At 52.1% G+C, this 15,099-nt stretch overlaps 1 protein-coding gene across 2 annotated transcripts; it reads right to left on the reverse strand.

The window, feature by feature from the left end:
- Positions 1 to 679: 679 nt before the first annotated feature.
- On the reverse strand, positions 680 to 12,531 carry Icoslg (inducible T cell costimulator ligand). 2 transcript variants are annotated; one of them, XM_059281713.1, is made up of 7 exons: positions 12,310 to 12,531; positions 10,720 to 10,847; positions 9,898 to 10,254; positions 8,119 to 8,412; positions 5,420 to 5,578; positions 3,493 to 3,522; positions 680 to 2,527 (listed from the first exon to the last, which is right to left on the reverse strand). In XM_059281713.1, exons 1-7 carry the CDS (start codon positions 12,318 to 12,320, stop codon positions 2,517 to 2,519), a joined length of 990 nt encoding a protein of 329 aa, XP_059137696.1. In that variant the 5' UTR covers positions 12,321 to 12,531; the 3' UTR covers positions 680 to 2,516. The 2 variants fall into 2 exon arrangements, with proteins under 2 accessions (XP_059137696.1, XP_059137698.1); XM_059281715.1 differs by lacking the exon at positions 12,310 to 12,531 and adding an exon at positions 12,023 to 12,130.
- Positions 12,532 to 15,099: the final 2,568 nt, after the last annotated feature.

Consider the following 15,099-nt stretch of genomic DNA (forward strand, 5'->3'; position numbering starts at 1 on the left):
GTAAAGAGGCTTTAGCCAGAGCCTCCACAAGTCTATACCTCCTTGCACTCCTGGCACCCTCTGAGCTGTGGATGGGACGAAGGGCTGCATTGGATGAAATCACCCCACATTGCCACAGCAGCTGCCTCCTCCTTAGCTGCATGGGCTTGGCCTCTGTTTAAAAGATTGCCTGGGAGGGAGATCCATCAGTCAAGCCGATGCTGACCCAGGATGTGTACTCCGTAAGACCGCAAGCTGAAGCATCCTCAGACCCACCTCAGAGCAGACCAGGCAGTAACAGAGAGGAGCCAACTTCTCTTAAGGCTGGACATTCCAGAACCACATCTGTCATTCCAGGCTGGTCTCTATCAGGAATGTCTGAGCTGGACAGACCAGTAGATGGACGCCATTTCCACAGAACACAATGAAGAGATGAGGAGCTCAAGCTAGGGGCCACCTGCCCTGTCCACTTATTGGAAGGTGACCACTGAAGTCAGGCCTTTCCCCCTTGGGACCTTTCTGGGCTCCATGGGATGCTGAGAAGTACCTCTGGCTTCTGCACCAGGGTTGTAACAAGCCCCAAGGGTGACTGCCCATGTCCCCTGAGGAATAGAGAATGTAGTGGTAGCACTACAAGAGTGACAGCTGGGCTGATGGAGCCAGACTCACCACACTGACACAATCCACCAGACACGAGGCAGAAAAGCACATCTTGTATTTATTCCCTTTGTCAGAGTTCTGAGAATCGCGATGAGAACATTGAAATCCAGCCCAGTCTACAACCCAGATAAAGAGTGACAGCAAGATTCTGGGCTGAAGGAGGCAGAGGTTACAGGGCAGGTCTCAAAAATGCTGATGTGCAGGGGTAGGGTGGGGGAAGTACTCCCAGGGGTCCATGGGAAGGTGGGGCCTGCTGGGATCAGCAGGCGTTAATGACTGTAGAGCAAGCAGCCCAGGGTCTAGGCAGAGCCCACAGGGCACAGTTGATGAGGGTTCCACTGCCTACATAAGCAGTGGGAACAGTGGTTTTGGTGCCCCAAGGGAGCTGGGCTGCAGGGTTGACCTCTTTCTGACCCCAAACTCCCTCCTGACAGAAAAGTGAAAGTAGACTGGATCTCCCTGCTGGGCTGCCACAGACCCACCTGAGACCCCTGGGGCATAGCTGCGTCCTGGAACTTGGGGAAGCACTAATTCCTAAACTCCTCTCCTGGGGCACTGCACCCCAGCTTCTTGCACCCCAGTGGCTCCTTGTGCTTCCTTGCTATAGCTGCCAACTCAATGAAATTAATGAAACGAAAGTAATGAAAATTGCTATTTTACAGATACGTAATGCTTTGCAGGATGGAGTGCGTCTTTACACTCATTAAATAAATACATCCGTGTGAAGAGTCTGAGCAGAAAAGTAGACAGATCCTCACAATACTGATCCCCTTGAGCCTGACAGGGTCCTCACTCCTCAGTCCTGCTCCATCTGGGCCTGGCAGCTCCCACATCTGTCAGCACTGAGCAGTGGCCATATAACAAGCAGGCCCTTACTGTCCAGGACTTTCAGGCCTCTGGGTAGGAAGCAGGGAAGGCGCTTGCCCACAAGTAGGGTCAGATGCTGCGTCGCACTGGGGAGTCCCATGCCCCTACTCCATCTCCCTGGAGCTTGTGCACACCCAGGTTACCAAGCAGCCAACTTTGCAGAACCATCTAGAACCCAGATGGCTAGCTCTAGTCTGGCCAACAACAGAGAGACCCTGGAGGCTGTGGCCACCGAGCGGGTCTGGTGGTTCCAAGAATGGCAGGAGTCTTCCTAGGTCCTCATAGGCTGCTGAGGCCGGGTAAGTGCAACTGTTCTTTGTGTTCAGTCTGAAAGACCTAGAGGTTTGCAGGAAGCTTCCATATCCACAGCATGATCAGACTCGAGGACCTCCAATGATGAGTGAGAAGCGCCCATGGGTGGCACATGGACCTTGAGGCACGTCCCTTTGATGTTGCAAAGCCAAGGACTGCAAACCTCTGAGTCCAGCCATTATCGCCAACAGCGATAATGTAGACAAAACCCTACGTATCCTCTAGCAGGCCCAAGTAGGCTGAGACCAGAATAAATAAGGTCAGGCTTTCTCCCCTTCTGAAAGTCCTGTAGGGAAACAGTCTCCAGTGGATTTTGTAGGTGCTTTCAGAGTGGCTCAAATGCCCTTTTTCAAAGAACCTGGGACTGAGTCACGTGCTCGCTCTACAGCCCCTGCTGGGGAAGGACCTCCCCACAAGCGCCTCCTCTCTGTGCCAATGGCTGGGCAGGGGCTGTTCACTGGAGGCTCCATATTCTGATGTTGCTACGACCCACTGGAAAGGTCTCCCTCGAGGTTTCTGGTATTAACCCTCTGTGCCTCTCAAGGCTGGGGACTCCTGTCTTCCACCACAGCACATAAGCAGACAGCTCACTGTCCCCCTCGGCCACCAGGCCTGTGGAAGTCGGTTCTGAAGCTGTATCCAACATGCACCGGGTGGCATCTCACAGAAGCCCAGTCTGCATCCTGGGCAGAGTCCTGTCAGGCGTGGTCTGAAGGAAGAAGAGACAGGAAAGTGAAGGCAGGTCCTGCCTACTCATGCCTGCCAGGCGAGCACTTACTACTGAGCCATCCTCCATGTTTTCATTTTGGAGACAATGAAATGATTCTTCCCAGGACTCAGACTGGTGAAGGGAAAGGGACTAAAAGCTAGAAGCAGCTGGCTAGAGGAGCCACATGACTGGGTTAGGACCAAGAGGCCCAGAGCTCTTCAAGTTTGTCCCAAAGTGGCCAGACACTAGCTTGTCCAGCCTGGAGTGGGAGGTGTCAGCCATCAAAGTCAGCCATCGAAGCCTGCTCACCTAGGTAAGCAAACAGGCCCTCCCCCCTACACCCCCCACCCCCACACTGAGGGGACCACACACCCTGTCACCTCTAAGAGGGAAAAGCAAGTTCAGGGAGGTACAATCACTTTGAGGTGGCAAACGTCCTTAAAGCCAGGGATATCGCCGGGCGGCGGTGGCACACACCTTTGACCCTAGTACTCAGGAGGCAGAGCCAGGCAGATCTCTGTGAGTTCGAGGCCAGCCTGGTCTACAGAGCAAGATCCAGGACAGGCACCAAAACTACACAGAAAAACCCTGTCTTGAGAAAAAATAAACAAACAAAACAAAAACAAAAAACAACAGGGATATCTTCTGGTGGTCAACTATCATCCATCATGTGGATGTCTTCCCAATACTGGGATAATCCACACCTCTGGAGACTATGGAAGGTCCATCTGCCCCTGTTCTCAAGACTATAGAGCACACTTCCACCAAGTGAGACGGAGCTGCCAGAGTCACAGCGTCGATGGGTCCCACAGAGCAGAGGCAGGAGGGCCCTGGGGACCCTGGAAGTTTCCACCACAGGGCAGGGTTTCTACATCTATGAAATCACCAGCTATTTAAAACTGCCAACTGAAGGTGTGAAGGGCCATGGCAGCTCAGCCAACCTGCTGCCCCCAAGGCACACTCACCTGTGAGTTCCTGCTCTACAGTCCGGGGACCTGCGGGTCAAAGCAGAGAGGTTCAGGCTTTGTTGGAGGGTAAGCTCACAGTGGTGTCACCCCTTCTGTCCACCATCTCCCCAAGGCGTCTGCTCTGGGCTGAAGAGGGCTCCCATGGGGGCTTCCCAGACAACCTTGCTTTTAAGGGAGGATGAATTTTAAGGAGCAAGTATACAGGGAGCAGTTATAGTTTTCTTCAGTTATAATAAAAGATAAATTAGATACAAAACTTTAGACTTACCAAGATAGATATTTTCTCTAATTTTGCCAGATGCAAATGGATTAGATAGTGTTGTTGTAATTCTTACTTAATAACTGTTTTGTTGTATATAATCTTACTATGTTAAGGTTAAAACCTTTTTTAATTAGACAAAAAGGGGGAAATGCTGTGGGATAATTCTCTTGTACACTGTAACGATGCGTCACTTGAATAAAACACTGACTGGCCAGTAGCCAGGCAGGAAGTGTAGGTGCGGCAACCAAACTAAGAATGCTGGGAAGAGGAAGGGCGGAGTCAGGAGTCGCCAGCCAGATGCAGAGGAAGCAAGATGAGACTGCCTTATTGAGGAAAGATACCAAGCCACGTGGCTAAACATAGATAAGAATTATGGGTTAATTTAAGTGTAAGAGCTAGTTAGTAATAAGCCTGAGCTACTGGCCAAGTATCTATAAGTAATATTAAGCCTCTGAGTCAATTATTTGGGAAGTGGCTGTTGGGTATTTGAGAGTGGCTATGGGACACAGGAAAACTTCCACCTACAGTTACTTTATGTCAGGGCTGGAGAGATGGCTCAGTGGTTAAGAGCACTTGCTGTGGGGGGGGGAATGGGAGGAGGGAAGAGAGGGATCTGGGGTTGGTATGTAAAATGAATAAAAAATTTCTTAATTAAAAAAAAAAAAGCGGATCTCTGTGAGTTCGAGGCCAGCCTGGACTACCAAGTGAGTTCCAGGAAAGGCGCAAAGCTACACAGAGAAACCCTGTCTCGAAAAACCAAAAAAAAAAAAAAAAAAAAAAAAGCATATGCTGCTCTTGCAGAGGACCTGGGTTCAGCTCCCAACACCCACATGGTGGCTCACAACCACCTATAACTTTAGTTCTAGGGGATCCATGCTCTTTTCTGACCTCTTTGGGCTTCTGCACACAGGTAGTATACATATATACTCAGGAACACACACATACAAGTAAAATATAATATATATATATATGGCCCTGGCACAGTCTGGCCAGATCAGTGGGGCCATGGTCAGGGAGAGCAGTTCAGACATCGCTGGTATTGGCCACAAACTGGGAACACAAAGGTGGCTTGTAGGGAAGGGAAGAAGGTTTTGTCAGGGGCTGAGCCAGGCTGTGAGCTGGCACAGGGCTCCACTTAGCTTCATCCACTTCCTGAGTCCTTCCAACATTTCTAGACTTCCTGGCCATAGACCCTGCACTGTTTCCCATGTGCAGGACGTGGTGACTTCACCACTTTCTGGGCCTGTCCTTGGAGTGCACAAAACTCCAGTCACATGGTCTTGCCCGTGACTTACAGCAGCATCAGTTGATTTCCACAGAAATGAAGTTTATCCCTTCTCTGGGAACTGGACTTGTATCCTTTAGAACGTAAGTGTGAGTATAAGCCTTCAAAGGCTGAGTACTCTCCAACCCATCCATGCCACCTCTGAATCTAGACTCCATCATGCCCCGGAGCCCGGAACATGAGCTGCTCGTCACTAGAGTGGCTCTATTGGAAACAGAGGGTCTAACCCTCTTCTGGGAGGCTTCAGGCTCTTGCTGAGCATGCTTATGCTTTTAAAAAGCGGACCTTAAATGAAATCTTCTCAAAGAGTGTAGGAAGCTGTAAGAACCAAAGCATTTACAGCAACAGAGTAAACGGTCAATGAGTCTCAGGCGAACCTTCATAGTGTCTGTGGAGACACCTGCTTCTGTAAACCCAGGCGAAAACCAGTGCCACCAGTACTACAGCGAGGATGCTGAAAAGGACTGCGTAGTTCTTCCGGTTGTCGTTTTCCGGTGGATTCTCTGTGCTCCTGTCATTGTTTCCAGTGGAATTTTCTGCAGGAAAGGGGAAACGGGCTGGGGATGTGGCTCAGTGGGTACAGTGCTTGCTTAGCATACATTAAGCTCTGGGTTCAATCCCAGCACCACATAAACGGGGTGTGGCAGAACACACCTATAATCCCAGCACTCCAGAGGTGGAGGCAGAGGATTAGTTCAGGGTCACCTTGGTTACACAGTGAGTTTGAGGCCAGCCTAGGCTACAGGAGACGCTGTCTAAGGAAAGGAAATGTGGCCATGTGGTGATGGCTCACACCTTTAATCCCAGCACTGGGAGGCAGAGGCCCCCCTGGGCTACACAGCGAGTTCCAAGACAGGGCTACAAAGAGAAACCCTGTTTCAAATCCCTCTTCCCCCACCCCAAAAAGAAAAAGGAAATGGGAAAATGCCCAAGACTTAAAGACCTTGACGGGAGGTCTTTTCCATGGAAAGAAGCGGGCAGCAGATTTTTAAAAACTTCCCTCGTCACTGTGTGAGTTTTAAAATCTCAGGCTGGTATAGGGGTGCTCTTTCAGGCAAGGGTCCCCGTCCTACTATGAAACTTGGAGTCTTGGTCAGTCCCTGGGCTTGCAAGGGAGGGGTATGAAAGAAATATAAGACTCTTCTGGGGGTGACACTCTTTGATGTTTGTACAATACATGGGTACCCACTGTGTGGCAATTCTGTGGCACTGAGTATGCCAATACAGTGGCATCACTGACCCCAAAGAAGGTAGCCTCTCCTTACACCACTGCACCCCAGTTCCTGGCCTCTTCTTATCTGCCTTATCCCTCTGTGGACCACCTACCTATTTGGGACATTTCCTATTAACAGAATCACCCTTCTGATTTCTGGGGCCTGGCTTGGTTCCTCACCTGGACTGGGAGAGCTATGGCCTCTGGGGAGGGTCTTGTCTTTGTGGTCCATAGAGGACCCAGCCAGCAGCCAAGCCCAGCTGAATGCCCTGAGGTGGGCACATGTTCAAAGGCAGAAAATGTGGGGGAGTGCCCTAGTATGGTCCTCCATCCTTTCTGGAGGATGTGGGAGAATACAGCAGATGGCAATTAATAATTCAGGTGTTGACCCACCAGATGAATAATTCCCTGATGGAGGAACCCCATTCAAGCAAAGCTTATGGGGCCATTGACTCTGAACACTGTTGCTTCTGTCTCTAATTTTTCTCATGTGCCATTACATTTCTTCCCTAAAAACAGCTATGGTATTTCCCCCATTGATGGTGTGTTTATCTCATGAATATATTTTATCTTTTGGGCACACATATAGCTGTGGATGGTCAGGAAGATGATTTCTGCTTAAGCTGTATAATTTTGATGAATAGAAATAGTAATAGGATATTTTTTATTATTCAGACTGACATAGGGAAGTAACAGTATTCTCAGTCACAGAGACAGCTAATTTTAGACTTTAGAGCAAATCCAAAATAGACTAATTGCCCGGGGAGATGAACTGTACAAGGTGTCTGTTTGTTAAACCAAAGCCAGGCTGATAAACATTAAGACATACCCCCCTGCAGCAACTGACTTTCTGCACATACTCCTAACCTCAAGGTTCAGCCAACTGTTTATTGTCTATAGGATAGAGATGTATATGTGTAGGAGAGAGGTATGGGAAAAGAGAGAGATGTGGAAAGAAGCAGAGTAGCTATGTAGGAGAAAGAGCTGTGTAGAGAGATGGAGTAATAGCTATGTAAAGATGTATATGAGAGAGAGAGAGAGAGAGAGAGAGAGAGAGAGAGAGAGAGAGAGAGAGGTGTAGAAGAGAGATGTAGCTCTGTAAAAAGAGAGATGACTGTGTGTAGAGATGTATGGCTGTGCAGGAGAGAGATTTATGTATGTAAAGAGAGATATGCAGATGTATATAAAGAATGTAGCTATAAGCTGGGAGGTGGGAGTGCACACCTTTAATCCCAGCACTCAGGAAGCAGAGGCAGGCGGATCTCTGTGAGTCTGAGGCCAGCCTGGGCTACAGAGCGAGATCCAGGACAACTAGGACTGTTACACAGAGAAACCTTGTCTTGAAAAATAAAAAATAAAAAGAATAAGAATGTAGCTATATGGAGACAGAGATTTTCAGAAAGAGGATTTTTCAAGATGAAGTAAAAGAGAAAGTTACCATCAGAAAGTGTGTGTTTCCTTATTTTCTTTCTCCTCAGAGAGAAAAGTCTAGCCCTTACCACATTCATGGATTTTTTTTTTTTTTTTTTGGCAAGGCTGCCCCCCCCCGCCCCCCGCAGGCAGTGTTAAGTTCTGTGGCTCCTGAGGTGCACCAGGCCCTGCAGCGCCTCAGTCATCACTGGTTCAAGAGCCCAGTCAACAGCTGCTGTGGCTGACAGCCACACTAACCATTTGTCTGGACAGTGAGTACAGGTTACTGTGACCAGCCTGAGCAGGAATCTCTATCCCTGCCTTCAGAAACCAAGAGCCCTCCTTGCTACTTCCTGATACTGATCATCTGAAAGGAGTCTATTCATGACTGGGCCTCTCCTATCCCACAACCTGGATGCTCCCTAAATCCCTGTACCCCGGCCTAGGCCTCACCTGCCTGGCTGATGCTGGTGAGGTTCTGGTGGAGAACCACATTCTCTACACAGCAGCTAACATTCACATGGGCCAGCCATGGGATCCTCAAGGTGCTGACCACATCATATAGGCCCCGCTCATTCAAGTAGACAGTGTTATTCTGCAGAGCCTCGTCTATCAGGCTGTTGTCCGTCCTGTTAATCCAGTACAGGTTGGGCTTTGGGTAGCCATTCGTGGACATGCAGGTGAAGGTGAGTCCCTGGCCTTCGGTGGGGTTGCTGGAAGTGCTGATGATGGGTGTGCTGAAGTTCGCTGCAGGGAAAAGGAGGCAGTGGTGAGGGAGGCTCAGACCAGTGGGGAAGCATCACCAAAGCAAAGCCAAGGAAGCTCATGCTGCCTGCGGGGCCGGATGCCCCACAGATATGGATGGAAAATCTTCGCTGCCAATTTGACTGGACGAAACCCACCTGTTCTTAGACAAACCTCTAGGCATGTCTATGAGGGGGTCCAGAGGATTGACTGAGTTAACTCCCATGATGCACTGGGAGAACGGATAAGGGGGCGCTAGAAGGGATGGTTCAGAGCACCGGCTACTCTTCCAGAGGACTTGGGTTGGATTCCTAGCACCTGCACTAGACGCTCACAACCACCCATCTGTAACTCCAGCCCCACATGATCTGATTCCCTCTGTGGCCACCAGGCATGCACATAGTACACAGACACGCATGCAGACAAAACACCCATACACATAAACATTTTAAAAGGAGGGGGAAAGGGCTGATAGCCAGCCTGCCCTTCTCTTTGCATCCTGGTCTGCCGTGTGCTGAACAGCCAGCCGCTGCCACACGCTCCTGACGTCACCTGCCCTGCCCTGCCACCCTGCCTCTCCCTCCAGGACGGCCTGAAACCTGAAACTATGGGACGTCTCTGTTCCTTTGTTGTCTGTATCAGGTGTTTTGGTCATAGTGCTGCAAGACTTAATGTCATTAGTGCAGCTAGTCATGGTGTGGGGGGGGAGGAGGGGTGTGAAGAATAACACTGAGCTTGGTGGGCAGTGACGGCTCCCACGCCAAACTTCTGATCCCTCAGGTGGGCCTAGTTTTCCTCACTGGAGACATACTGCCTCCCCACCAAGGGCCCCCAAATCCTTGGTGGAGTTAAGCTTTCCCTTAAAGCCGACCTTATTTAGCTGTCCAGCACTCCTTACTTCTTGTGTACGTACACATTTGAGAACATGCTGGGGGTGTGAGGGGGCTGCATGTGCACGTATGTAGGGGTGCACACGTGTAAGAGCGCACGTAGAAGCTGGAATACAACCTCTAGTGTTCCATAGCAGCTGTCCACTTTGTTTTTTAGGGGGCAAAGGTGCTGCTCACTGGCCCAAAGCCCAGTGGGCTAGGCTGGCTAGCCAGTGAGCCAAGGATCCACCTATCTCTGTTTCCCCAGTGCTAGGACCAAATGAATGCCACTATGCCTGACTTTAGATGGGTGCTGGGATTGAACTAAGGTCCTCATGTTGGTATGGTAAGCACTCTACTGAATGAGCCATCACCTCCCACTCCCCATTAACTCAGTTTTTAGTATCTACTTTGAGCTGAATTGGGCCGTTGAAGACAGAGATGGCTAAATAGGCACTTCTCTGAAACCAGGGGGCCTTTGAGTTTTGGACTCTGCTCAGATCAGAGCTGTGCAGGTAAACAGAAGCCCACCAGAGAGACAGGCTGGCCTGGGGTTTCCTCAGGAATGTTCAAGAGCATCAGGCTGAGTAAAGCCCGTTCTCTGCTTGGAGGGTCTTACCTGCCACATGCAGCCTGACCATCTTTTTTAAGGTATTTCCTAACTCTGTAGACTCCCTAAACACTTGGCACGTGAACTCCTGGGTGTCCTGGGGGGTGACGTTCTGCAGGTACAGAGAGAAGTCACCCTGCTTCATGCGGTCCAGTGACAGATGGGCCCGGTTCTTGTAGTGGTTGTCTGCATACATCCCTGTAGACCCATTAGGCAGGTAGTAAGTCACCACAGTTTTGGGGTGGTGATTCTCGATTTGCCAATAGACATACAGATCATTCAAACTGAAATTGCTTCTGTGGGGATAAACACAGCTGAGCTCCACATCGCTGCCCACCATCGCGTGGATTTCCTTGACTTCACTCTCTGCAGAGATTCCAAAGCAGCACAGTTTATTACTCACTCACAATCCAAACACTAATCCTATCCCAACCCAACAAGGCAAGAAAAGAATTTATGACTCAGCTTCATTAGGAGGGTGGGTGAGGGTCTTGTATCAACTCAGGTGTAAGGTACAGGCTTCCACCTAGTGCCAACACTGGTCCCTCCCAGGCTTTGCAAGAAGCCCCCAGCTCTTCCCAAAGGTGGCTTTTATGGTTCACCATGCAAAGAGACCAAGAGGGACATTCTACTGACCCCAAGCAAGGAATGCAATGGGAAGTGTAGAGTTTGGAAAAGCACTTCCCTTTATGATCTCCAACCCTGTTTATCAACCTAGGTGTGGTCCCCGCTCTCTCCAATGGGCCTCTGGAGAGGCCAGAGGGGCTGTGACGAGGGCTTCCCTGATGCCCTGCATCTATGCCTTGCACGGCATGAAGCGTCCCAACTTACCAGCGCGCAGGCTGCTGAAGAGCAGCAAGAGCAGACCAGGACTGGAAAAGAACCCTCCTGAGACGCAAACAAGATGCTGCTTCTTCCAAACCGGCCAGCTGGTTCCCAAGGACAGGAAATGGTGACACCTGTCAGAGATGTGAACTCCCCTGTAGAAGGACCCTTGGCTGGTGTTCCACAGAGACCTCAGAGAATCCAACCAGGACCATACACACCTCACTTCCCCCTGCCCCACAGCCAGTCCCCAGGGCCTGACAGCCCCCAAACTCTGAAAGACAGTTGGTTTGTGTGATGAAAAAGGGCACTGAGAGCCACTGCTGAACCCTGTGTCCCCTCCCTGTGACCTAACTTTCCTGAAGAGGAACACAAGACTGTAGGAAGCTGTATCTGAGGTGATAAGGACATGGAGACACCTGATGGCCCCAAGGAAGGCATCCTCCGGGTGAGGGGCAGAACCATCTAAAACCAAACTGGGTGGGATTCCATGTTTCAGACCCTTGGTGGCTGGGATGCTTCTCCCAGACTCTTGAGAGACTTCATGTCCTGGGAGACTCAGCCTTGTTATCTCCTCTTACAAGCCACACAGAAAGGGGGCGAGGGAGGGGGGGATATGAGAAGGTGGGGGGTGAGTAGGGGGTGGGGAAGGGGAGGCGCCTCACCCTACTCGAAAGCAACCTTGAATACTTTAGCCAGCACTTGCCCAGTCTCGCAAGACTGTCTGTTCTATGCAGACGCTGCTTGGGGTTAAGACCTTACAGTGCGGCATAGACGCTTTTCAGGTGTCCATGCACCTTCTGACATCTGAAACGTCACCCTCCCTCAACAGCATTCCTGAAACTGCTCAGAAGATTGTCGCAAGAGAAACCCTTCGTCAGTGGGCAAGCCATTGTGCCTCAGGCCTAGGGATCCCCCACACAAACTCAAGCCAGTCACTGCCCATCACGGACTCCATAGCCTGCGTGTGCTTCCCTTTTCTCTCCTTGGAGACTCTGTAGGTAGGACACCTGTGGACAGAGGGTCTCACCAAGTAGTCAAGAGAAACGGGGTATCCACTTGCACAAGTGCCGAGGGGATATTGTAGCAAAAAGCCAGAGTGCAAAAACTACCACACACACGCCCTTCCCACTTCCCCCTGCCCAGCTGGGTCTGTGAAGTATGCCAAGTGTACCGAGGAGGCACCCTGTCCCCAAGTGGTGGGTATCAGCCAGTCTTTGAGGTAGCACACATCCTTCCTTCTGGGAAGTCAGCAGGGAGAAGGGCGGTGGCGAGTAAGCCTGTGCCGGAGACTGGTGTGAGTCTTCACCTTCAGCCTCGGATTTTGCTCTTCAGCCTCCTCCCACGAGCGGCCCGCCCACGCGCCCGGGCTGGTCACCGGTACAAGCCGGTTGGCCCCGCGCCGCCCCCTGCCGTTCATGCAGGCAGGTCCAGGTGAGACGGTGGGGCACAGGGGACATCCGCGCCTCGATTGGGCCGCTGCGCTACCGTCGGGCGCTCTGAGCCCCGACTCCGGGTGGGTCCCCGGCTCCAGCCCACGGCTCCCCCACCCCACCACCCACCCCACTCACGGGACACGATCGCGAAAGGACTCACTTCGGCAACATGGTGCGTGCGCAGACTCCGGGCTGCTGGACCCTCGGGGCGCGTAGAGCTGCAGCTGCCCGAGTCCCGGAGTCCTCGGGGGCCACGGAGGGCTGGGGCTGCCGAGACTTGGGGCGCGGAGATCTGGGGCTGCCGAGACTTGGGGCGCAGGAACCGCTGTAACTGCGCTCGCTAGCGCTGCGCGTCTGGCCGGGTTGGGTACAGCCCCAGATCCCCGCCCTCGGCCCGTCCCTCCCGCCACAGCCTCGGGGGGCGGGAGGAGGCGGGAGCGGAAGGTCTCACTCAGGCTCCCCGAGAACCTCTGACTGGGCAGGGACAGAGCCCGCTTGTCGGCGGGGCGGAGACGGGCCTGAGTTACAGGTGCGAGGGCGTTGGATGGTTTGCAGATCCCGTCCAGCTCCAAAGGACGGGCGGCACCGAGGGTACGTGTGGGAAGACACAGCACTCAGCTGCTGGCCCCCGACGTTGCCCAGAACATGCCGGGTCAGGCTGCTGCATCCTTCCTCTAGAACTCTGTGTCTTGCACAGGATGAACCTGGGTTCAGAGCCCCAGGTCCCCGACCAAGCACCGGAGATAAGTGGAGATCCTAAAGACTAGGAATTAATAAGTGGAAGGCAGGCAGGTGGGAGAGGAGTGGGGGCCAGCGGGAGGGAGGAAGGGAGGGGAAGTAGGGCCTCCTCTCTGGTCCAGCCCTCCTATCACCCAACTATTTCCCAGTCTTCGAAGGTTTGGTAAGGCCGAACGTTTGCCCAGGAAGACATTGAAGAGCCTGGGTTGGTGTTTCGTTTTTTAACCTCGAAAGCCAGGCAAACTTGGCAATCCTGTTCTCAGCCTTGTGTTGCCTGGCACTCGATCCAGGAGCGGCCTAAGGGTTCACAGGTGCTGACCCTAGGCCTGAGTCTAAGGACTCCCAGATCACTTCATTCCATGCTTTCTCCCCTGCTCCAGCTGCCAGTGAGTTGAGAATGTGGAGGCCAGAAGGGGGCAGGTTCCCCCACCCCACCCCACCCCACCCCCCTCATGGAAGGGCCTGGGCACAAGACTGATAGAGAGGACACTATGGCAGCCCACCCCACCCTCAAAACACACACACACACACACACACACACACACACACACACACACGCACACACTGCTTACCACTTGAGGTCTGCAGATGTGTTCCTCACCAGGCAGGAGGGATGTGCACTGTCACCGTTTTATCTCGCCAGCTACTGATCAGGAAGGAGCAACAAGCCATCTGACCCAAGCCCTAAAGTACAGGAGGCATACTCCCTGGACTCCATGCCTCTTGGAAGGATGTCATAAGGTCAGCAGAGCTTTAGTGAACACTGTTAGAGTCCTAGGTGAGCACCACAGATCATGGCTGGTTGGTGGCGGCGGCGATGGCACACACCTTTAATCCCAGTATATGGGAGACAGAGGCAGGCAGATATCTCTTGAGTTGGAGTCCACCCTGGTCTACAGAGTGAGTTCCAGGACAACCTGGGCTACACAGAGAAACCCAGTCTTGATAAACCAGAGAAGGAAAAGAGACTGAATCTTTGGCTCTTGGCAGTCACCATCAGGGAGCAGGCAGGCTGAGGCAAGCTCCAGGGAACAGAAGAGGCGAAAGGGAGGTGGGTACCAGAGCTGCTGAGGGAAGCAGCCTGGGAGGGAGGTTTGGAGGTCCTCCTGAAGGGAGGGGCTGCCTTCTTTTTGTGCTAGGAGAAACAGAAGTATCGGAACTTGACCACTGGGCTCTGGGAGAGATAATCCAGGAGTCTTGCTGGGTACCACCTTGGCTTGGTGGCCTGAGTTGTGTCCCCATCTCCCCACACTAGGTTGGCAGCAGCTGAGGGAGGCTTCAGCAGAAGACTGTGTTGAGGAGTTGCCCTGGCATCACTGGGCAGATGAAGAGGATGGGTACTGCTGAGGGGTAGCACCATGCCCTGTGTTCCAGCTCCCCTGGCCAGAGGCTCCCCAGTTCCACTCCAGAAGCACAGCCCTGCCGCTAATCTCAAGACTCTCTCTGATTGGATAGGCCTGACTTGACGTCAACCTCTGGGCCCATCACTGATGCCCAGGGACCCGAACAGCACCCCCACTGGCTGACACTTAGGCCACTCTTTGTCCTGTGTCCACCTGGATGACCAACCCTCAACCCCATACCCAGCAGTTCTTCCTGGCAGACAGTGGGAGGCTATGGTTGGAGGGGCTTTTGTGGCAAAATTGGATCACGGGATGGCTAGCAAAGTGGCAGGGACTGGAGCTCTTCAGAAATGGGTGCCCCGCCCCCCTCCACATCTGGGATCTCAGAAAGCCAAATGCCATTCTCTAGGCAGAGGGATCTTAGCAGAGCAAGGAAGTGAACTGAACCTCAGAAGTGGACACTAGGCAGAGCTGGGCAGAGGAGGAGCCCCCGGAGAAGGGGACGCCAAGGCAGGAGACAGTGGCAAGTGTGTGGCTGGGCTCAAATCCCACCTTTGCTTCCTGGTGCACCATCAAGTAAATTACTTAGTGCTGGCAAAACAGGGATACTGTGAGCCTGTAAGACAGAGGTCCTCAAGCTGGGGGTCACGACCAACTTGAGGGTCAAATGATCCTTTCACAGGGATCACCTAAGACCATCTGAATATGCAGATATTTACATTATGATCCACAGTAGGAGCAAAGTTACAGTTATGAAGTAACAACACATATAATTCACCACAACATGGGGAACTGTATTAAAGGGTCACAGCATTAGCAAGGTTGAGAACCACTGCTGTAAGATACTGAGTAGTCAGTCCTGAGTTAGT

Source organism: Peromyscus eremicus, chromosome 16_21, assembly GCF_949786415.1.
Source record: "Peromyscus eremicus chromosome 16_21, PerEre_H2_v1, whole genome shotgun sequence".
Lineage (NCBI taxonomy): Eukaryota > Metazoa > Chordata > Mammalia > Rodentia > Cricetidae > Peromyscus > Peromyscus eremicus.

What these genes read in the sequence shown, in the direction of transcription:
- Icoslg (XM_059281713.1), bottom strand. An exon ending in GGTCAGGCTGCATGTGGCAG is followed by an intron (nt 8,413 to 9,897) that starts GTAAGACCCTCC and finishes TTTTCCCTGCAG; the next exon opens with CGAACTTCAGCACACCCATC. An exon ending in CACCAGCATCAGCCAGGCAG is followed by an intron (nt 5,579 to 8,118) that starts GTGAGGCCTAGG and finishes CCTTTCCTGCAG; the next exon opens with AAAATTCCACTGGAAACAAT.